General features: G+C 41.9%; 1 protein-coding gene across 3 annotated transcripts in view; it reads right to left on the reverse strand.

Moving 5' to 3' along the window:
- Positions 1-5891: 5891 nt before the first annotated feature.
- GREM2 (gremlin 2, DAN family BMP antagonist) overlaps positions 5892-22365 on the reverse strand; it is a 109406-nt gene continuing 92932 nt past the window's right edge. For all 3 annotated transcript variants that reach the window (XM_027046454.2, XM_027046453.2, XM_053209803.1), the window contains one exon: positions 5892-8810. In XM_027046454.2, the coding sequence (XP_026902255.1) occupies positions 8303-8809 (507 nt within the window). In that variant the 5' untranslated portion in view covers position 8810 and the 3' untranslated portion in view covers positions 5892-8302. The remainder of the gene's footprint in view (positions 8811-22365) is intronic.

Raw genomic sequence — 22365 nt, forward strand, 5'->3', positions numbered from 1 at the left:
CTCCCCTACATTTAGTTGTGGAGTTTTTTTTTGCCAGTCTTTGGATCACTCTCTGGTTTCTTTCTTTCTTTCTTAGATGTGAGTGATATCTGGTTGTAAATGTGGAACAAGTGAGCTTAGAGTTCTCCTACTCTGCCATCTTCCCAAGGGGCTCAAAGCATATTTTTTATGTTATGTGTATTATATATGGCTTTCTTACAATAAAGTAAGCTAGAGAGAAGAAGATGTTATTAAGTAAATCAGGAGTAAAGAAAAATACATTTATAGCACTGTTCTGTATTTATTGAAAAAAGAAAGTGTAGAAGTGGGCCTGAACAGTTCAGACCTGTGTTGTGTTCAAGAGTCATCTGTATTTCCAAATGTAACTTTGTTCTCTCTTTCCTTATTCTCTCACTCTCTTTTGGAAGTCTCACCTGTGTTCATGGGTTTAATAATGATTTCGCTTCTTTACTAGTTTTGTCCAGGTGTAGCTTGTTGCTCTATTCCAGTCCTATTTCTTCAAATGGGACAGATTTATTTAGAATATTTCACTATCAGGGGCGCCTGGGTGGCTCAGTCGGTTAAGCGTCCGACTTCGGCTCCGGTCACGATCTCGCGGTCCGTGAGTTCGAGCCCCGCGTCGGGCTCTGGGCTGATGGCTCGGAGCCTGGAGCCTGCTTCCGATTCTGTGTCTCCCTCTCTCTCTGCCCCTCGCCCGTTCATGCTCTGTCTCTCTCTGTCCCAAAAATAAATAAACGTTAAAAAAAATTAAAAATAGAATATTTCACCATCACTGCAGACCTAACATCTCTAAAAACCCTCATCATCACCTCACTTGTGTGGGGTTCCCCATCTTTTACACTAACAGACTCCTCCTCAGTCACCAAATTCTGCAAATATTTCATGTACTTTTCTCTTTCAGATTCAGTTCTATTACTTTGGCCCTAATCTTCAGTCTAACTTCTTATAAGAGCTACTGAGTTGGCCTATCTGGATATGGATTCTGTTCCCTCCAGTCATCTTGCATATTGTGACTGGAATGATCCTCAATCAAATTTGTCAGCAATTTTCTATTTCCTATCCAATCAAGTGGAACCTCCTTTGCCTCTCTTTCAAGGTCACCCACATTCTTTACTGTCTCCCCCCTCCTCCCATACTCTGTCCTCTCTCCCCTAACACACACACATTCAAAGGTGGAAATTATGGTATCTACTCAGATGCTCTCTTCAGAGTATGAGAGTATGAGGTACCCATCCCATCTCACCTCACCCCCTGACCCCAGTGAATATCAGCTGCTGATGGCTCAAAGCTGGATCCTTCACCAAGAGGGGACCTTAATGAAAGAGAATGCCTGCTTCCTCCAGGGGATGCCTGAAGCCAGTGACTGGCTAATGTGGGATCCAAACCCCTGTCCTCCTTGCTCCCATTTGGGACAACTCTAATCACTATCACAGCACCAGAACTCCACATAGGATCAGATGAGACCTCAGTTGCAACCAGTTTGATCTTCCTGCTACACAACCCTATTTCCTCACTTCCTTACAGGTCTATGTTCTGAGACCACTCCCCAATAAATCTTCTGCACAAAACACTTGGTCTCAGAGTTTGGGAAACCAATCTAAGATAGTTCCAGGAGTGGTCCCAGGAAGTGTACTCTAACACAGGATTTGGAGATGGATCACTTGCCAGTCAGTTGACAGGGCCCTGGCATGCTGTAGCATGAACTGTTAATATTTTTTCCCAGGCATAAACTGAGGTGGGATGTTGGTGTGGGGACTCCTAGACAGTGCAATACTTTTGGTGCTTAAGAATTAGAAGGTACATGGGACACTTGGGTGCCTCAGTCGATTAAATGTCTGACTTTTGATTTTGGCTCAAGTCATGATCTCAGGGTTCATGAGTTTGAGCCCCATGTGGAGCTCTGCACTGACATCATGGAGCCTGCTTGGGATTCTCTGTCTCCATCTCTCTCTGTCTCTCCCCTGCTCTCTCTGTCTCTCTCTTTCAAAAGAAATAGATAAACATAAAAAAAAAAGAATTATAAGGTACAGTGTGACTTCAAGGACTTTGGAATTGGGGAACAACTTCCAACTGGCATTGATTTGTTGAAGACTCAGGGTGATTTATGACCAATTCATTCAGAATACAAAAGCAATATGGTCTGACAGAGTTTAATTAGTCTCCTACAGTCAGGCAGACTCAATTGTACAAATGGTGCTGTTTAGAAAAGTTTGGATTCTTAGCTCCAGCAAGTCTTCTGTGCCAAGGTTAGGCCTAATAAGGAAGGACTAACCCCTGAAATTGGGATGGGAATACCTTGGTAAATGTGGTCAAGAATCTCAGATTCCTCGATTCCCCTGAACCTCATAGGCCTCTTGTTAGGCACCCACCCCTACTCAAGATGTGCTGGGTCAGGTAAGGGATGAGAGTGAAGTCACTGCAGGAACCAGGAAAGTAAGTGTGGGATCATGTCCTGAGGGTACCGGATCAGGGATGGAGAGCAGAACATTAAGCTGGACATAACCATGGGAACACTCTCCCATGATTAAGGATTTAACGTTGTGGCAAACACCCCAGGAATGATGATAAGGTACTAGCCTGATTCTCAGGGTATCACAAAAACTGATCCATATTCAATGAAATAAAATTGCAAGAGCTTCCATGGTGTATGGTGGAGGAAAGTATTCATAGGCTTAGAGAAGTGGGCATGCTTCTCTATGTGTCTGCTATGTGAAGCTAAAAAAAACCAACAGCCAGTGAAGGTCCCAGGAGAGCCTACATTGCCTGTTGTCTGTAGCCCAGAGCTAGTGGTAGGAAGAGATGCTACAAAACTAGGCTCCTTGATGGATCTTATATTATTTTGAGCAAGATCTCAAAATAATATAAGCCAGATGCCAGTGCTTAACTTTCAGGAGTATTGTGGGCAAAATTATTGCAAAGACTGATGGGATTGGAGTGATATCCAGAAAATCCCAGCTTGGAGTTGGATAATAGAACATGGTGTTCCTGGATATGATATAGATGGGCTACCAACAAGGATATTATTTAATTTATACAGCTAAAAAAAATCAATGATGGATTATCAGAGACAGGGCAGTATCTCAGTAAAAATCACAATTCCTTGCTCAGTTTCCAGATCAGAACGGAACCCATTGGCTGAAGGAGGGGCTGAGTCTTTAGAAGTAAGGACTCTTCAATACCAAGGCATATATATTCATTTGTTATTCCCCTAGTACTTAACCAGGGAATTTAGAACTACTTACTAAGGTAAATGTGCTATGGTGATAAAGAGGAATACTCAGAACTTTTGAAGATTATTGAACACTGGTTCTGAATTTACACGAATACTTGGAGACCCAGTAAGCCAACATGGCTCCATATTAAAGTGAGGGATATATAAGGGCCATCAGAGTCCTAGCCAAGGTCTGGTTCTCAGAGGGCCCACTCGTCTATTGGTCCTTCCCCTAATCTCCAAATGCCTAACTGGTAGGGACACCCATGGTAGTCTGAAGAACCTTCACATTAATTCCTTGACTTCTTGAGTAAGCACGGATGTAGTAGGGAGGGGCAAGTAGGGATTCTAAAGCTTCCTACCTCAGCAAAAAGAGTAAATGAAAAACAATGCTGAATCCCAAAAGGAATGGAGTAAATTAATGAAACTTTCAAAGACTTGAATATCATGGTAACTCCTATCATATCCCCATGTATTTCATCAGACCATTTCCTGCAAAAATTAAACAGAACATGGCAGGTGATAGGACAGTAGCCCCAGTTGTAGTTACTTTGCTCAATGTGTTTTTTTGTTTGCTTGTTTTTGTTTTGCTAGAGCAGGTTAAAACACCACTCATCACTTGATATAGGAAATATATTTTTAGCTGTAACTATCAGGAAAGAGAAGTGGATTTCATTGGTGTTCCCATGGGATGAACGTTTATGGTCTTGCCCTCAAGTCTATACAAGTTCTTTGTTTCTTTTTTTTTAAATGTTTATTTATTTTTGAGAGAGAGAGACAGAGAGTGAGCAGGGGAGGGGCCAAGAGAGAAGGAGACACAGAATCTGAAGCAGGCTCCAGGCTCTGAGCTGTCAGCACAGTGCCCCACGCGGGACTCGAATTTATGAACCACGAGATCATCACCTGAATTGAAGTTGGATGCGTAACTGACTGAACCGCCCAGGTGCCCCAAGTCTATGCAAGCTCTTACATCCTTTACCAAGATGTAATCTGAAATAGCCTGGATTTTATGGACATTCTGTAAAATGTCATATTTATTCACCATATGATTGACATCATGTAATAGTAACAGATGAGAGATATAAGGCAAGTATGTTGGAGGCCTTTGTGTATACATAATATAAACACCAAATTATAAGGTTTACACACCTTATTCGAGAATAGGTAGTACATCTACAAAGATTTATAGGATTTCTGGCTCCAGACAACATGGAGTAGACACAATCTGCCTACTTCTCCCACTATAGACTCTGGAAAATATATATATATATATATATATATATATATATATATACACACACACACACATATATATATACACATATATATGTATACATATATATACATATATATGTGTGTATATATATATATATATATATATATATTTGATAGATATATCCAATATAATAAGGCTGTAAGAGGTGGAGAAAAAAAGGCAGACAAGGAGGAAATTTGGGATCTAAGGAATGACATTACAGGGATTTCCCTTGCTTCCGCCCTCCTCCCTTATGTATCCCAGACTAAGTAATAGAGAGACCAACAACCCAGAAATGCCAACAGGTACAACCACCACCACCACAACAGAAACTACTTGTTTTCCCACTTTTCCCTTATAGTAAATGGCATCACTGACTGCTGTGCCTGAGAAGTAGCAGCAGTGGGATTGGGGGAAGAGGCAAGGGTGGGTAGAGGTTAAGAAGGATTTAAATGTGGGGTGCCTGGATGGCCTAGCCAGTTAAGCATCCAACTTCAGCTCAGGTCATGATCTTGCAGTTCATGAGTTCAAGCCCTGCGTTGGGCTCTGTGCTGACAGCTCAGAGCCCGGAGCCTGCTTTAGATTGTGTCTGCCTTTCTCCTCCTCCCCGCTTGCACTCTATATCTCTCTTTCTCTCTCTCAAAAATAAATAAACATTTTTTAATTAAAAAAAAGAAGGATTCAAATGATAATCCAATGATAAACAAGTTTTAACTGTATTATTTATGATTTTGTCTTATTGGTTATCGATGATGTAGAGCTAACCATCAGTGGTGTAGATCAATCATCAAAGGAACTTTCTAGGGATACATACATTCTTATGTTGTTCACTCAATAGCAAAAATTCATTCTCATTGACTTTATAACTTAAAAATCTATCAGCCAACTTCAGAAACAAGTGAATTGAAATATCTTATCCTCATTTAAGTGGAATATTCTGCCCCATTTAATAAACTAAGATAAATTATTTATTAAGTTAAACATCATTCCTTTGAAATCCATAGAGTAAATCAACCATATGCAATTTTATTATAGTGTTCGGACAAAACTCGGGACAAATTCTGGCTTGTTGAAGAGACAAATGCGGTACCCTGGTCACTACAAGGAAGATGAACTTCTGTATTTCTTATTCAAAGAACACAATGAGAAGAGCTCAAGAATTCTGTCTTCAGCTGCTGACCAATCTGTAAGAGGCTTGGCAACTCCCCAAGACCAGGACTGAGAGCCATCCCCTTCACCTCTGATCCTTGAATGCCTGATTCTGATTCTCTTTGATGGTGCCAGGCCCCAAAGGGATTGGTCGCGTGATGTAGACTAAGGATTGAATTCACCATGACTGGACAAAAGCACTCTGAACACAGTGCTCCTTCATTGCCCACTGAAACAAGTTCTGAATCCCATTTTTTATGGCACATCACACCAGGATCACATATAATCCTAGAGTATCTTTATTTGCTCTATAATTTAATAGTACACCTATAAAATAATTACATTATACTTATAGCTTTTCTTCATTTATAAACAGACAAAAAAAAACAATTAAATACAATTTGAGCCATTGTAAGGTAAACTTTGTACATACCCCCAGAAGGAGCTTCACACTGCAGCATATCATATTGCTTCCATTGCTACTCCCACAGTTGGGTTCAAAGAGTGTGTGCTCATGTTTGTATTCCGTGAGTTCATAGCTTAATCCTTCCCCTATCTACTTGGGTTCTGTGTTAATAAAATGACAGGGTTGGCTCTGTGGTCAGCCAGAGACTCCCATCCACCCCTACCCTACTCTACTCCATTGACCTCAGGTACAGTCATGTGGACTTCCTTCCTTCACAGCGTTTCTGCTGTGGGTCCTGCACAGAGTCTGGCTTGAGGTTTTCCATTAAATGGAAAAATAAATTCTAAAGCTGGACACACTCTCCACTCTTTCTCTCTATCCCAAGGTTCCAGCCTTCAAGGATTTCTGTTGAGTTCTGCCTCCTGCTTTAGGGCTGTGTATAACCATTTCTAAAACCAATGCCCTCTTGTGCAACAGCACATTCTGCTCAGGTCTCATGGAGTTACAGAAGTGATAGAAACGAAACCCGCAGTGTAGAGGCAGGAGATGGATTCACCGTCATGCCACATCTTGCTCTCCAGGTGAACACCTCCAGATCCCCCATCACTGTCAAAGGTCAGGAAGCCTCAGCTCTCCGAGCAGCTTGTAGAGGGTCTCACAAACCTGGAAATGGGTTTTTCTGAGTGCCTTTGGCAACAGCACTTGAGACTGAGTGCTCGGGGGAATTACCAATGAAAGGTCTTCAAAGTGTGCTGCTTCCCGCCAATGGCATCTAATTCACATTTACAGATTCCATAAACGTTACTCACAGGGAAGTCTTTGCGGGGCAATCTAGCAAAGGGACTCAATGTAAGTATAAGTTTTCAGGATGATAAATTATGTCAACTTTCTTATGCCAAGAGTTCACAACATGAAAACCTCAATGATTCATAAAAATGAAAAATGAGTTGGTCATCTTTTTGTTTTTTCAAAAATTCCATTCTTTGAAAAGGAAGCTTCTGTAGGATAGTTTAACTAGCTTTCCGTTCTATATATTTTATTTTTTATTTCCTCCTACACCACAAAGTGAATTGACTCCTTATACTTTTAAATATTTCTTTTACCAGGAAATATCTTTTGTTTAGTGTCATGGCAGTAAAATAGTATAACTTCTCACACCACATATGCATATTAAATATCATAGGGCTTTTAAGTTCCCCCTTAATGACTTCCCAGTGAGTCCCCTCCCTACACCCTTCCATCCCGATCCACTTCCTATATTGTGCTGCAATGCTTTAGGACCTTCAGTCAAATATTATTCATTGTCAAATCACAATGTAAAATCACCTGGCGTCTCCCTGCCCAATCTAAGAATAGGTGCATGACAATGAACTGCTGACTAGGCACTATTTCTGAGTGAAACACCTTGTGGGCCTGACTCAGAATAGTGCTGCAAAGCCAGAGTCCAAACACGTGAAACAATACATGGATAGGTCTATAGTGCTTTTTAACAGCTCTTTACAATACAGGTCAATTACAAAACCAGCGTTAATATGGAGACCTTTGTGTGTAATAATATTCTAATTGCAGCAATAATAGCATGCACATCAGGGTTCATCTGAGTCCACAGATGGGGGGGGGGTGGGGGAAGTGAGGAAGAGGTGGTGGGGGCCGGGGGTAGGGGAGAGTGTGGCCTGCTGAGCAAGGTCCCCAGGGAAGCCCATTTCATGATCCCAGTGGCTCAAGTCGTCTTCTCAGTATTGGGTTTTTAGAGGAACCTCCCTGTGTCCGGACATTGTCCAGAACCGCATCACAGCAGCGCGAGGGCAGCCCTCCCTTCCCAAGGGAACCTCTCAGCTGGAGGGCCCTGGCCCAGCGGGAGAGGCGTGAGGGCCGCATCCTTCACTTCCTGGGAAGGGGGAGCTGGAGTGTAGGGTGAGGCCAGGGAAAGACTCGCTTTTCCACATGGTGGAAACATCAATGCCGGATTGGCAGGGCAGCCCGGGAAAGGCCCTCTCCGGCCGCTGACTGGTGGACGGTGGGTTTCCAGCCACGTCCCTCGGGCCTGAAACGCAGCCCGTTTGGGACGCGTAAGAGAGGCCCGCGGTCGGTCAGGAACACATCGCAGCGAAGCTCCGCTTGTGGCCCGCGCGTGTGACAAGGGCGCCGTGGGCCCCGGGAAACGTGCTTGCTGCGGAAGGGGCCACCGGGCAGCGCGTGCGTGGGCTCAGAGGACGGGGACGCAGGCGGCGGCGGCCCAGCCAACTGGCGCGCGGGGCGAGCTGCGTCCCGCCGCAGGTGCTCACTGCTTGTCCGAGTCGCTCAGGTTCACCGACATGCACCGACACTGCTTCACCTTCTGGATCTTTTTGAGTCGGAAGGGAGGGTCCAGCCCGGGACATTCGAGCTCCACCAGGACCGAGGTGACGCGCTGGGGCTTGCAGAAGGCGCACGACTGGAAGGACTCCTCCTCCTTGCGGACGTGGCGCGGGATGTAGAAGGAGTTGCACTGGCCGTAGCAGAAGCGGTTGAGGATCGTGCGGCTGCGGCAGCCCTCCTCGCTCACCGTCTGCCGCAGCGGCTGCGTCTTGCACCAGTCACTCTTGAGGTACTTGCGCTCGGTGACCACCAGGGCCTCCTGGCTGGAGGCCAACACCTCCTTGATCTGGTGCTGCCATCTCTCCGAGTGGTTGCTGCTGCCGTCCTTGTAGGGCGAGGGGATGGCGCCCGCCGGCCGGTTCTTCCGGGCCTCCGCCACCTTCACCAGCACGGCCACCAGGCACAAGGACAGGGAGAGCTTCCAGAACATCCTGCAACGAGAGAAGAGTTAGAGGGGCCGTCTGTGGCGGGTGCTGGCCGGCAGCCGGCCTTCGTGGTTTCATGAAGAAGGGCCGCAGTCAGGTGGGGCCGCTGGAGGGGAGAGTGCAAGGACGCTGTCCTAAATACTGCCCCGCAGGCAAGACGGGGGCGAGACAGTGCCAGTACAGTTAGAACACGAACACACGTCGGACAACTACAGAAGAATTAAAAAGCAAATGTTGTCCAAAATAGCCCAAGCCAGTTTGCTGGAGCGCCGGTAATAGTCAAGAAATGTCCCTGCATTTTCACTTAGTACTTGCTCAGTGCTACCCTAGGCGCATCACGCGTCTACCTCATTTGATTCTCAAAACAACAGTGGATTGGAGGTGGCATATATTAGCCCTACTTTGTAATGAAGGCAGTTGAGGCCCATAGACGTTGCGTAATTTGCCCAACGTCACACAATGGCTAAGAATGTCCCAGGATTTCGAGCCAGGCATCTGCCTCCAGAGCCACCGGAAGTAACCGCCTAGGCATGGATATGATCCAGAAAATTAACAAAAAGTAAAGGAAAGGTGGGTATGGTTCCACAAGTTTCTTAACAAAGAGTACTGGTGCGGGGTGGGGCGGGGAGGCGCCTGGGTGGCTCAGTCGGCGAAGCGGTCAGTCTTCCTCTCAGGTCATGCTCTCACAGTTCGTGAGTTCAAGCCCCCTTCGGGCTCTGTGCTGACAGTTCAGAGCCTGGAGCCTGCTTGGGATCCTGTGTCCCCATCTTTCTGCCCCTCTCCAGCTTGTGCGCTCCCCAAAATAAATAAATAAATAAATAAATAAATAAATAAAATACATATTTATTTAATAAGTAAATACATATTTAATAAATAAAATAAATAAATAACATGTACAAAATGGCATGTGGTTATATGTATATAAAAATTATATAGTTGTAGAGTGTATACTAATTACATAACAGGCATAAACATCATGGCTAAAATTTATAGTAAGTATATTAACTCTCTGAAGTATTATCAACGTCTTAAATATATTTCTGCTAATAATAATAGTTCGTATTTATTGGTGCTCAAAACCTATCACTCTTCGGGCGCCTAGGTGGCTCAGGTCATGATCTCAGGGTTCATGAGTTGGAGCCCCGCATTGTGCTTTCCACTGTCAGTACAGAGGACAGCCCACTTCGGTTCCTGTCTCCTTTGCTCTCTACCCCTCCTCTGCTCTTGTGGGCTCTCTCTGCCTCTCCCTCAAAAATAAATAAACATTAAAAAAAAACATTGCTCTTACATTTTCCTTTCATGTATAAGCACATTTAATCATCAACATTCTACAAAATAGCTATTATTATTTCTCCCATTTTATAGATGAGGAAACTGAGGCATTGAGAGGCTTCACAACTTATCAAGATCGCATGGCCAGTATGTGAAGTATTTGAATCCTAGCTCCAGGCATGCTAGCTCTAGGTGAGTATACCTATCTCATTGTTAAAAATATTGGTGTTAAAATATCTATGCTAAAATATTTCTTTATGTCATTATTATTAGTCTAAGTGTAAGCCACAAGAGGCTTTTGCAAATCATCTAGCAGAGAATTCCTTCATTCATCAAGTTTTGTTGAGTATTTATTCTGGAATAAACTTTAATAAGCCTTGTGAATTCCAGCACCTCCCACAGAGACAAAGCTAAAATTCCTCCAGTGTCAGATGAGCCCTGACAAGATCTGCTGTCCCCATCGTTACCTCACGGGCCTCGTCACCTACACTGTCCCCCTTGCTCATTCTGCTCCAGCAACACTCACTCTGTTTCCAGAACATATGTGGCATTTTTCTGCTCTAAAGCCTTATGTTTTCCTTTCTCCCAGATATCTGCATGGCCTTCTCCTACAGTCTTCAAGTCTTTGCTCAGTTATCGCCTCCCCAGTGAGGCCTTAATAGGTAACTTCACCATAACCCTGGCATTCATTGTCTCCTTCATCCCTGCCTTGGTTTTCTCCATGGCACTTAGCATCCTATAGAATTGAATAATCTTACTGATTTTTGCATTGTCTGACTTTTCCAACTCGATTTAAGGTCCAAGAAGGAAGGACCGCCTATTTTCCATTATTATATGTCTTGCATTCAGAACAATGCCTAGTACATTATAGGTACTCAATAAATATGTGCTGAAGGAACCATGAATGCCATGCATTTCATTGCAATTTATTTTTTTTTTAATTTTTTTTAACGTTTATTTATTTTTGAGACAGAGAGAGACAGAGCATGAACGGGGGAGGGGCAGAGAGGGAGAGGGAGACACAGAATCGGAAGCAGGCTCCAGGCTCTGAGCCATCAGCCGAGAGCCCGATGCGGGGCTCGAACTCACGGCCCGCGAGATCGTGACCTGAGCTGAAGTCGGACGCTTAACCGACTGAGCCACCCAGGCGCCCCTGAGCTTGCAATTTAGAAGTTAGAGAAAGGCATGCAGTTGACAGTGCTATAGTTTTAGAGACACAATGGCATAGGTTTCCATGGTGGTGATCCTGGGACGGAGAACATCTGAATCACTGGGATGCTTTAGAATGTGGATTCCTCACCTCCACCCCAAAACATTCTGAATCAGTAGAGTTGAGGTGGAGTTTGAGATCTGTATTTAAAAAAAATGCTTTGGGTGATTTCCATTGGCACCAGTGCCCCCAGGGGGTAGGGGCACAAGGAAAGAGCATCAGTTCCTCCTGGAGAGGGAGCAGGAGATGCCCAGGAAGTAACAGGTAAATGGGTGGCTTAAATTCCAAAGAACATTCTTCCGGGCAGTGACACTGACAAGAGGGCAGAGGTAGATAAATGTAATGACAAGAGGCAAGGGAAGTAAAAACATTTAGAGCAGACCGGGGAAAAAGGGAAAGATTTTCTTTTTTTGTAAAAACATTTTGTGCAATGCAATTACTGAAATTATGAGGCCGAATTTTTAAAGGACTTTCCTCATGCCTCCTTAGTTCCAACACGAATTGTCATATTAAAATGGTCATGCTTCTAGCAGACTCATGGCAAGCAATTGAGCATTGGACTCGTTCAACTTACACAGCTTATTATATTTGCAGAATGATTTGTGATCTCAATAGTCTCTTAAAAAGAAAGTATGTTGGTTCCATTTTAATAACTTCCAAAATTATTAACATTCTGAGTAAACACAACCAAAAGTTTGTAAGTCCCGGCCAGGAAAGATTTACAGAGTCACCCTGGTCCTCCATACCTAGTTCCAGGAACAGCTTCACATGCATCTCTGATAGGCTAAAAAATGCATGCTTTCACTCAACAGGTCCTAGCTGTTGTCAGGGAGAACAGAACTAAAACATGTTCTGATCAATTTGGGGCAAAACCCCTTAGAGTCACAGTATTTGATGTGATGACTAACAACATGCATTCTTTGAACACTTGGAAACATTTTCAAAACATCTGGCAATCACCCTTAGAAGTTATGCCTCATAAGAACCTAAGAAGAAAAGCAAATCTCCCATTTTCAAGACCAAGAAAAGAGGCTGATGAGAGCTAGGTGACTGGGATCAGCCCAAGCTCCTCTCTTTCCTTTCCTCCATCTCATATCTTTATACTCCTTCACACATAGCAACAGGAAGGTTGTCAAGGATCTGGAATCTCAGTGTCAGGACAGGTAAGTAGGCAAGAGGTATTTGCTGCAGCCACTGTTAGGCTGTATCCTCTTCACTTCAAGGGCACACTAAAGGCTCTGAGCCAGGTTTTGCTCATGGCCGATACTACAGTGGCCCTTAAGTGTGTGGGGTTCCTCAGGAGAGAACAAGCATGCCTCTTTCTTCAGTTCACTGTTTCACACACACTTGCACACATATGTCGGTGGCCCCACCAGGTCCTGAATTTAGCACTCCAGAGTCCAGCTTTGCCTTGGAGCACTTTGCTACTCAGAGAAATGCATACAATTTGCCTTTCGTTGTTTGCATCGAACATCTTTCACCTTACCCTCACATCTTGTGTTTGGCTTGTCTCAGAAGAAACTCGTAAATAAATCTTGTTGGTTTTGTTAACCATCCTTGTGGCCTGACAAAGTTATAAATTTGCAAGGGGTGCCAGGACCATAAATGTTGATATGCTAAGCAGCGGGGTTGGTCAAAGTAGGCTGTGGGGAGAGAGAGGTAGCAAAAGCACTTTCTTCTTTTTTTTTTTTTTTATTTTGACTTTTTAAAAAAATTTTTAACGTTTATTTATTATTAAGAGGCAGAGAGACAGGGGAGGGGCCGAGAGACGGAGACACACAGAATCTGAAGCAGGCTTCAGGCTCTGAGCTGTCAGCACAGAGCCCGACGCTGGGCTCGAACTCACAAACCTCAAGATCATGACCTGAGCCGAAGTTGGACATTTAACCGACTGAGTCACCCAGGCGCCCCAGAAGCACTTTCTTCTTAAGTAACACCCCCCGGGCCTGGCCTTTGTTGATATCAGAACAGGGGCTACACAGACCAGGGTAGTATGTGGGCAGCTAAAGAATAACTGGCCCCTTCTGTCAATCTTTCCTAGAAGTGTCCAGGGGTTCTACAATAAAAGCTTGAGCAATAATGCTTCCTAATTTCTAGGAAAGGCCGTGGCAGTGCTGACTCCTCCCTGCCAAAAGGTGTATGTAAGTGACCAAAGGCCAAGGGTTCAGTTAAGCTGATTAACTCACTCCCAGAGTGACCTTATTGAGTTTTAGAGGTCGAGTCAAGACAGTACAGAGCTGTGCATTAGTGGAAGGTGGGATGCGGCCCGAACGTTTTCTGTGACCTGAGAATTCTAGGATATCCTTGGAAGGTTGAAGGGAAGCACCCAAGGCTGAATGTCAGCACACACATCTGAGACAAAGTTGCTCCCATGGCCCAAGTGAAAACAGAATCCAAATCAAACAGGAAACTCCAAACAAAACCCCCAACAGGGTTAGCATTTAGAGATTATTTTTGTGAGTTTTACTACTAGCACCTCAACAGCCAAATGTACTTCATCTCGACATGGATTCTTGGGCTGGGAGGCTGTGCTTGAGCTCTCCAACTAGTGGTGGATATTCCTTGGCTCAGGCCTCCTCCTCCTAGCCTAGATCGCTTGTCTGCGAAAACCACTTGCTTTCAGCAACTGTAATCTGCAGCTCACTATGGCCCGTGGGCCTACCCCAACCTGAGGTCTATTTCTGTAAACAAGGTCACGTTGAATACACCCATGCCTATTAGCTACATTTTCTTTATGGCTGCTTTTGTGTCACAAAAACAGAGTGAGCAGTGGGGACAGAGGTGGTAGAGCCCACCAGTCAAAAATATTTACTGCCTGGCCTTTCACAGAAGAGTTTTGCCAAATCCTGTTCCAAACTTTTTCTCTCCCAATTCAGTCATTGCTTTCTTTTTATCTTTGTTCTCTTCTGCAAGAAAAGTAGCTCTGAATTTTAAAATTTCTAACTGTGAAATATTTCAAACATAGGGCAAGCTAGAACATATAATAAACCCTCTCTACCCACCACCAAGATTAAAACAATATTAATATTTCCCCTCTTTATTTTGCTATCGCTTTCAATTTCGAAAGAAATAAAGCAATACGGGTGATAGTAAAGTGTTGTCCTGCTATCCTTCTACACTCATTGAAAGGACCAGAATCCTAAAGTTGGTTATATCATTCCTAGTAATGCTTTTCCATGTTTACGGGTTATGTTTTGTGTATGAGGGCAGGTTTTTGTGCACATGTTTGACCTTCACATATCAAGTATATATATATATATATATATATATATATATATACACACGTATATATATATATACGTGTATATATATATATATGTACTTCACATATATATAGCTATACTCTTCTTGAGCAACTTTATTTTATTTTAATTTTTAAAAATTTCTGAGCAACTTTTAAATTCAACAATAGGTGTTTGAGATTTTACACATGTAGACGTTTTTAGGAGGAATCTATTCACCTCCACTGCTGAATCTTAAATAACAGTTTATAAATTCACCTTATTGAAGGACAGTGAGGTTGCTTCTGTTTTGTCACTATGACCAACAATGCTGCACTGAACAGTTTTGTGTGTATTTATTTGTGCCTACCTGTCACAGTTTTTCTAGAGGAGACACCGAGAAGTGGAGATCCTGGGTCATGGGATATGTACAACTTGAGCTTGACTAAGTTTTGCTAAGTTACTTTTCAAGTGCTTACACCAGTATTCTTTCCCCTGAGTAATATGTGAGTCCCTGCTCCTACACACACTTGCTAACACCTGGTGCTAACGATTTAGTTCCTTTTGCCTATCCGAAAAATTTGAAATGATGTCTTATTATTATTTTAAGTTGCATTCTTCCAATTATAAGGGAGTTGATCACCGAGCTCAAATACTGTAGTTGTACACTGAAAGGGAGTGATTGCAACTTATTCTAAGTAAAGGAGGAAAATTAAAATATTAGGAAAGGAAAAATAAGAAGTAGTAACTATAAATCTTCTTGTTTTGAATTTTTATTTTTTATTTATCTTTATTTTTTTAATATGAAATTTATTGTCAAATAAATCTGAACTGTCATGAGAAGAATAGGAAGTGGCTTATGATTTCAGAGCAGAATGATCAGGGAAACCCACATGACTCAGAAGTTTGAAGTCCAGGGGCACCGGGGTGGCTTTGTCAGTTAAGCGTCAGACTTTGGCTCAACAGTCCGTGAGTTCGAGTCCTGCATCGGGTTCTGTGTTGATAGCTCAGAGCCTGGAGCCTGCTTCAGATTCTGTGTCTCTCTCCATCTCTGCCCCTCCCCTGCTCATGCTCTGTCTGTCACTTTCTCTCTCTCTCAAAAATAAATAATTATAGATTAAAAAAATCTTAAAAAAAAAAAAAGAAGTTTCAAATCCAAATGGATTCATTTACTTTTCCAAGTGAAATTGCCTGAATGGAACACTGACTATCATTTTGTTCCAGGAGAAGTTTAATTTCATCTGGAAAAATTATATTATGCTTTTAAAAAAGTTTTTCAACCAAAGAAGAAACGATACTATCATTACTTACTTTGACTTCTGGATAGCAAGTGTATCATTTAGGAATTTGTAATCAGGGTTCTTAATCTTTGAAAAAATTGTTGGGATGAACTCAGTCTGGGAAATGTAACACTGAGGCAAGATGGCAGCAAAGCATTAAGTTAAATAAGAAAACGGATGGGAAAGCTCTTTGAAAGCTGTAAGCTTATCCACACACGGTTGCTTTTCTCTAGAGCAGAGTCACTTGGGGATGGGAGTGAGAACATGGTTTCTGGGCCTGAGGCTGCCCATCTCATGACCTTATGTGACTCACTCCTAAGCTTCTCTGGGTTCTCCCCTGTAAAATGGTGTTAAAGGCACTTGCCACCCCCCGTTCCATGTTTCTGTTATGAGGAATGTGGAACTGAGATCCAGTCATAGTCCAAGAACTCTCTGAACGAAAAGGACCATGAGTTTTATTTGAAAGGAAGGAAGAAATTATGAGCAATCTATTAAAGATTTTATAGCCAGTGACATTATTCTCTGCAGCCGTTAAGCAGAACCTTCATCGTCATCATCATCATCATCATCATAGTTATTATTATTATTATTATCATTTTCAGATGAAGATTTTAGGCTGTGGTTCAAGGAATCCGTCATACTTCAGTAATTCTGCACTCCTCAAGCCCTTGTGGGACAGCCTTGTGTGTTCGGGATGAGCTTCTAGAACAACAGGCTTCCACGTCTTCGACAGCAGGGTAAAGATTTTCCATCAGCGTACACATAAAAACAGAGTGGCCTGTCCAAAATGCTTTGAGCAAAATAAAAAGCATGTTGCCCAAGCACCCCATCAACTTTTCTTGTTCACTCTCTAATTCCAGCTACTTTGTTTCACTTGTAGTGTGACAGTGCATGACAGTGGGACATAGCATGTACCGGAGCCTCACAAAACTGTGTACCCCCTGCTCACTTCCTCTGGAATTCACGACAAGAGTATTTTTATTCTTTCTCTTTAGTCTTTTGATGTGTTTTACTGATTTTTCTCTCTCTGGCTTCCTCTTAGAGGTTAGTGTTCCCCAAGGATTTTTCCTGTTTTCTCTTTCCTCGCATTCCTACTAAGAATTTCATCTGTGCCGACTTCAGCCACCAGCTGCTATCTGCTTATGATTCCCAGACTCCACCAAATTTTCCCTGGATGCTCTGTAGGCACCTCAAATTTTATGTGTTCCAAATCTCATCCTATTTTCTCACTCATCTCTTCGGAAAGTTACTATCTCAGTGAAGAGCACAACACTTATCCTTTCAGCCAGGCCAGAGAGATGAGAGTTAGGGCAGGCTCTCGTTGATTTACCGCCTGAGAGCCAGAGGCACGATGCTGTTCAGGTGCTGGAGCCCAGGTTCTTCATTGATGCTTCCACATACCATGGAGCACAGAGTTGATAGGTCTAAGTCAATGAGTAACAAAATGGGAGAAACAACCCCCTGGGAAAGAGTTTTACTCCCCAGTAAAAAGAGACATGCTGGAAGAACTTATTCTGGTCTGGGTTGTGGTGACACAAGGATCTGATAACTGATGCTTCGGCAGCCACCATGAAGATACAGCATGGGATGAACGTCAAACCTTTGCCATATAAAGCACAAAATGGAAAGCTGCTGGATTCTTGATTATGTTGGAAAGCCATTGAATTAATTATTCCTAGAGCTGCTTCTCTGGACTTCAATGTTGTTAGTTAATAAACTCTTTAGTATTTAAATCACTTTTATTTGGGTATGGAGAGTATCCTATCTTCTCCCATATTAAATCCATTAATAAGACCTTATTGTCTTTCTTGCCTCACTGCTAAACCTTGCTGTTACTACCTTGGTCTGGGTGCTCATCTTGGTCTGGGTGCTGAATATTACACCAGTCTCCTCATTGGCCTCCTGCCTTCACACTCACATACACCTTCCAGAATCCTATCAGCATGAACATCCTAACATGCAGATCTGTCTATCCCTTTCAGTTAAACCCTTTTCAGATTTCCCATCATGTGCAAATTCAAAGTCTTTGGCACAGTGTATACAACTTCTGTGATCTCTGTCTCCTCCCGTCTTATCACATTATCTCCTCACAATATGGCCTTATGCTTGAAACACACAAAACTTTGTGTCCTACCACATGCAAGGCTGTTTTCCACCTGCAAACATTTGCACAGTTATTTCTTTTGTTTCTCTGACCACCACTGGACATTTAAGTTTCATTCAAATGCATTCAAATTCTTCATTTCTGCCACCATCATACCTGTCTCATTACAACCACAGGGCACTGGATGGTTATTTGCTGCACACTTTCCCTCACTAGAGTGTACATTATTGGAAGATAAGATATTTAATCTTTGTTTCCATACTGACTTGTGGTGGGTCTGCAGAATAGTTTTAAATGCCTATTTACGAATGAATGAATGAAAGATTGAATGATTTTGTAGGTTTTAGCTACACTGGTATAGATGTGAATGTTTTTATTTTGATTTTTTTTTGGTGTATTTATTTTGAAAAAGAGAGAAAGGGTGGGGGGTGCAGAGAAACAGAGGGGGAGAGAGAATTCCAAGCAGGCTCCAAATTGTCAGCTTAGAGCTCGACGTGGTACTCAGTCTCACCATCCATGGGATCAGGACCTGAGCCCAAATCAAGAGTTGGATGTTCAACCAACTGAGCCACCGACGTGTCCTTATTTTTTAAAAAATGTTTAATGTTTATTCATTTTTTGAGAGAGAGTGAGACAAATACAAAGAACAAGTTTGGGAGGGGCAGAGAGAGAGGGAGACACAGAATCTGAAGCAGGCTCCAGGCTTTGAGCTGTCAGCATGGAACCTGACGTGGGGCTCAAACTCAAGAACTACAAGATCATTACCTGAGCCGAAGTCAGATGCTTAACCGACTGAGCCACCCAGTGCCCCAAGGTGCCCCTATTTTCAAAAACTATAAAGAAGAACTTGAAACTGGGTTAACTTTTCAGTAGTAATGATCCTTTTTATGCAAGACTCTAATCATGATGATTTAATGCATATTAGGCTATCAAAATCAGAAGTCAACATAACTTTTTAAAGTAGAATAATTTTTTTTACAATCTAATAAACTGTTGCTTACATTTCAGTAGTTATATTTTTTTGGGTCCTTATTCTCTTTTTATTTCAAGCTGTTGCCCACTTCTTTTTGTACTTTCTGCCACTGACCTAATGTTTTTGGCATCTCTCATCTTCCAACTGGCAGAAGTACAGTCCTGGGGGTTACAGAAGGTCTTTCCAAGAGGTATGTGTTCAAGGGTGGCTTTGAAGGAAGCAATTTTCAAATTCTCAACCTCCATTTGTTCCTTCTCTTCTCAGAGATCTGCCCTAGAAGTTGTCTTTACACTGAAGGTGTCTGCAATGGGACAGGCAAGTCTGCTGCTTCCTGCCTCTATCAGTGTCCCTTCCCCCACTTGACAAAAGGAAATGGCAGCTTTCATCCACCCTGCTTCTACTGTGTTGTATTGCTTGGGGTATAACAAAGATTCCAGGGTACAAAGTGAAAAGACAATTCTAAATATTGGTGCTCTCACTAAAAAGTAAAAGTCATTTTCATAGATCCTTTTCCATACCAGATTGTTTCCAATAATTTGCTTTAAATCAACCCTGAAGGAAGACCTAAATTGTTGGGTGATCTGTCACCAAAAATAATTTTTTGTTGATGTGATGTTTTACATGTAAATAAGTTTGAAAGGTTTTAAGAAATTGAGACATTGTTATTAGAAAACACCTTTCTATTACAACCTTTTCTTGTGAACATATTTCTTTAGCATAAATTGTACACATAATATAACCATACACACACACACACACACACACACACACACACACACTATATGGTAGAAATTTTTCTGCTGATTTGCTGAATCTTGTTTCTTCCTGGCAATAACTAGTATTTATTCATGAAATTATAAATAACAATAATAAGTCTCCATGTATGGGGCATCTTTTTAACAGAGGTAAATAATTAAAATTTACCTTTTTGTATTTAATAATTCGTTTACTAATTTGTGACTTACGCTATTTTGATCAAATACTATTCTATACTCTAATGAGTAAACAATCAGCAGGAAATATTTAAATACATAAAGCTTACAACAAGAGAATTAAAATTTGTATATATACCTTTTGGTCACAGAAAAGGAGGGACAATGTGAAAAGAAAAGACTTTTAAACATAAAGCGTGTTATAACAGGAAAAATTCTATGGGGGAAACTAGAAAGACATATGAATTCAAGGAAAAATGATGTAAAATTTCCTTTCAGGAAGTGTGTCTACATGTATTTTTTTAAAATGTGTAATAGTGGGCATAAAATATAGCTATGGTAATTAGCTATGATAGTATTTACATTCCTCTGGAGACATTAAAAAGTATTGTAACAATCTAATTTTAAAACATCAGTGTTGCAATATTCTTTAAATGATATTCCCTGCAAATTTTAGATGTCGGTTAAAGACTGTGAGAGCTTATATAGATTTAGAACTAAAAATGTTTATAGGCTGGTACACTAAGTATATTATTATATTACTACTTCTAAGCATTAGAATTGTGTTAATGATACTGGGCAAGAAGAATAAGTTATTCTTGAATTCTGTGATACATAAAAATTTTATGTCCGCAAGTAAATGTTATGAAGAAAGATCTCAGACTTTGTTTCTCTTCTATTCACACGCTCAGTCTCTTGAATTCTGCAGCCTCTCTTTTCTGATGGTTTTTCAAAACACTCTGTTGGCTAGTGGGTCCACAGAGGACTGGAAAGTCCCGTATTAAGTAATTTCATGGAAACAAGAAGTCTGGTTCAGTTGCTGTTAAATCTTAAGCACCTTGCCTTTTTCATGTTAGCTCCTATTGACAACTGATAGTGAATTCGGACCAATGAAAGGGTAAATTTAAGGCTTTTGACCAAAGAAAACAAACATAACCAGGACAACCAAAAGACTTATGCCAATGGACGTGGAGTCATGGGAAAAGTAAAAAAAAAAAAAAAGTATGAAAAACTTATTTAAAAAAAATTTTTTTTTCAACGTTTATTTATTTTTGGGACAGAGAGAGACAGAGCATGAACGGGGGAGGGGCAGAGAGAGAGGGAGACACAGAATCGGAAACAGGCTCCAGACTCTGAGCCATCTGCCCAGAGCCGACGCGGGGCTTGAACTCAGGGACCGCGAGATCGTGACCTGGCTGACGTCGGATGCTTAACCGACTGCGCCACCCAGGCGCCCCTGAAAAACTTATTTAAAATGAATACTAATACGCAAACCCATCTCTATACACCTATAATAGGCAATACTTTTACTAACGGTATAAACATTAATTGGTTTGTGCATTCATTGCACATTATGCATGTTCTTCGCCCTTTCCTAGGGGCTGGGATATAAAGATGAATAAGATATCAATTTCATGATAGAAATGAGATAAATAAAGATAAAGTCACATTGACTCTGGAAGTAGGAGACTAGTTAGTGAGCTGTTGGAGTAATCCATGAAAGAAACCAAGTGGGACAGAACGAAGGGGCAATGAAGTTAGAAGAGAAGGAAACATTTCAGATATTTGAACTTTAGCATGTTGTAATTGAATGGACATGTGGATGAGGAAGTTTGGGAAACCCAGGTATCTGCTTCAGGCAACAGGAAGATGATGAAAGGCTGCCTTTCCCATGACAGAGAATAGGAGAGGAAGAGCTGGCTGGCAATGATAAAGGAGTCTCCATGGCTCAAAAGAGCAATCTGGTAGATGGGCCTCACAGTGTAGATCTGAAGTGATATCATTATGTGGGGGTAATAAGATCACTCAGGGGTAGAGCAAGACGTGAAGTGGGCTGCAGGTGGAACTCTGGGATATAAGCTTTTCCAGACACTGAGGAGAGGAAACCTACAAAGGAGGCAGAGGAAGGGTAGAGCTAGGCTTTAAGAAGTCAGATGAGAGAAGATTGAGAAGTGTTCACTGGATTGATGTTTCATCAGTGTTGGCTGGAGGAGTTTTAGAGACTTGATAGGGTGGGAGCAAGATTGCAGTGAGCATAATAGGTAATAGATTCTGGTTTCTGTACATTGAAATGTTGTTGGTAAGCAGGAATTCATCTAACCGTCCAAATATTTAACAGTGTACTCCAAATGGAGTAAAAGGACCAACTGGGAAAGACAGAAATTACTTTCTGAACCACATCAGCAACCCAACCAATATCACCTGAAAAGCTGAACAAAATGAGGCAAGTGCCAAGCTGATGCCTGTGATTGAGGTTCCTGGTACTTTTCCTAAGGTTTCCTTGATGTTCAGATAATCTTCTCCCCAAACACCTAAGCTGCTAGTCCTCTTCAGTGGAAGACTCCATCAGAATATATATCAAGTCTGTTTTGATCACTACCATATCCCTGGAACTTAGCATGGGTCCTGGCATATAGAAAATGACCAATAAATATTTATTGCCTAAATGAACAAATAGGTAATATTTTAGAGAAATTACAGATGTCATAATTGCTAATATTCAAACAGCCATAATACAACTGATATTTGAGAAAGAAGAAAGCCTGAGAGATTAGGAATCAGTCCTTTG

This window comes from Acinonyx jubatus, chromosome E4 (assembly GCF_027475565.1).
Source record: "Acinonyx jubatus isolate Ajub_Pintada_27869175 chromosome E4, VMU_Ajub_asm_v1.0, whole genome shotgun sequence".
NCBI classification, from domain to species: Eukaryota; Metazoa; Chordata; class Mammalia; order Carnivora; family Felidae; genus Acinonyx; species Acinonyx jubatus.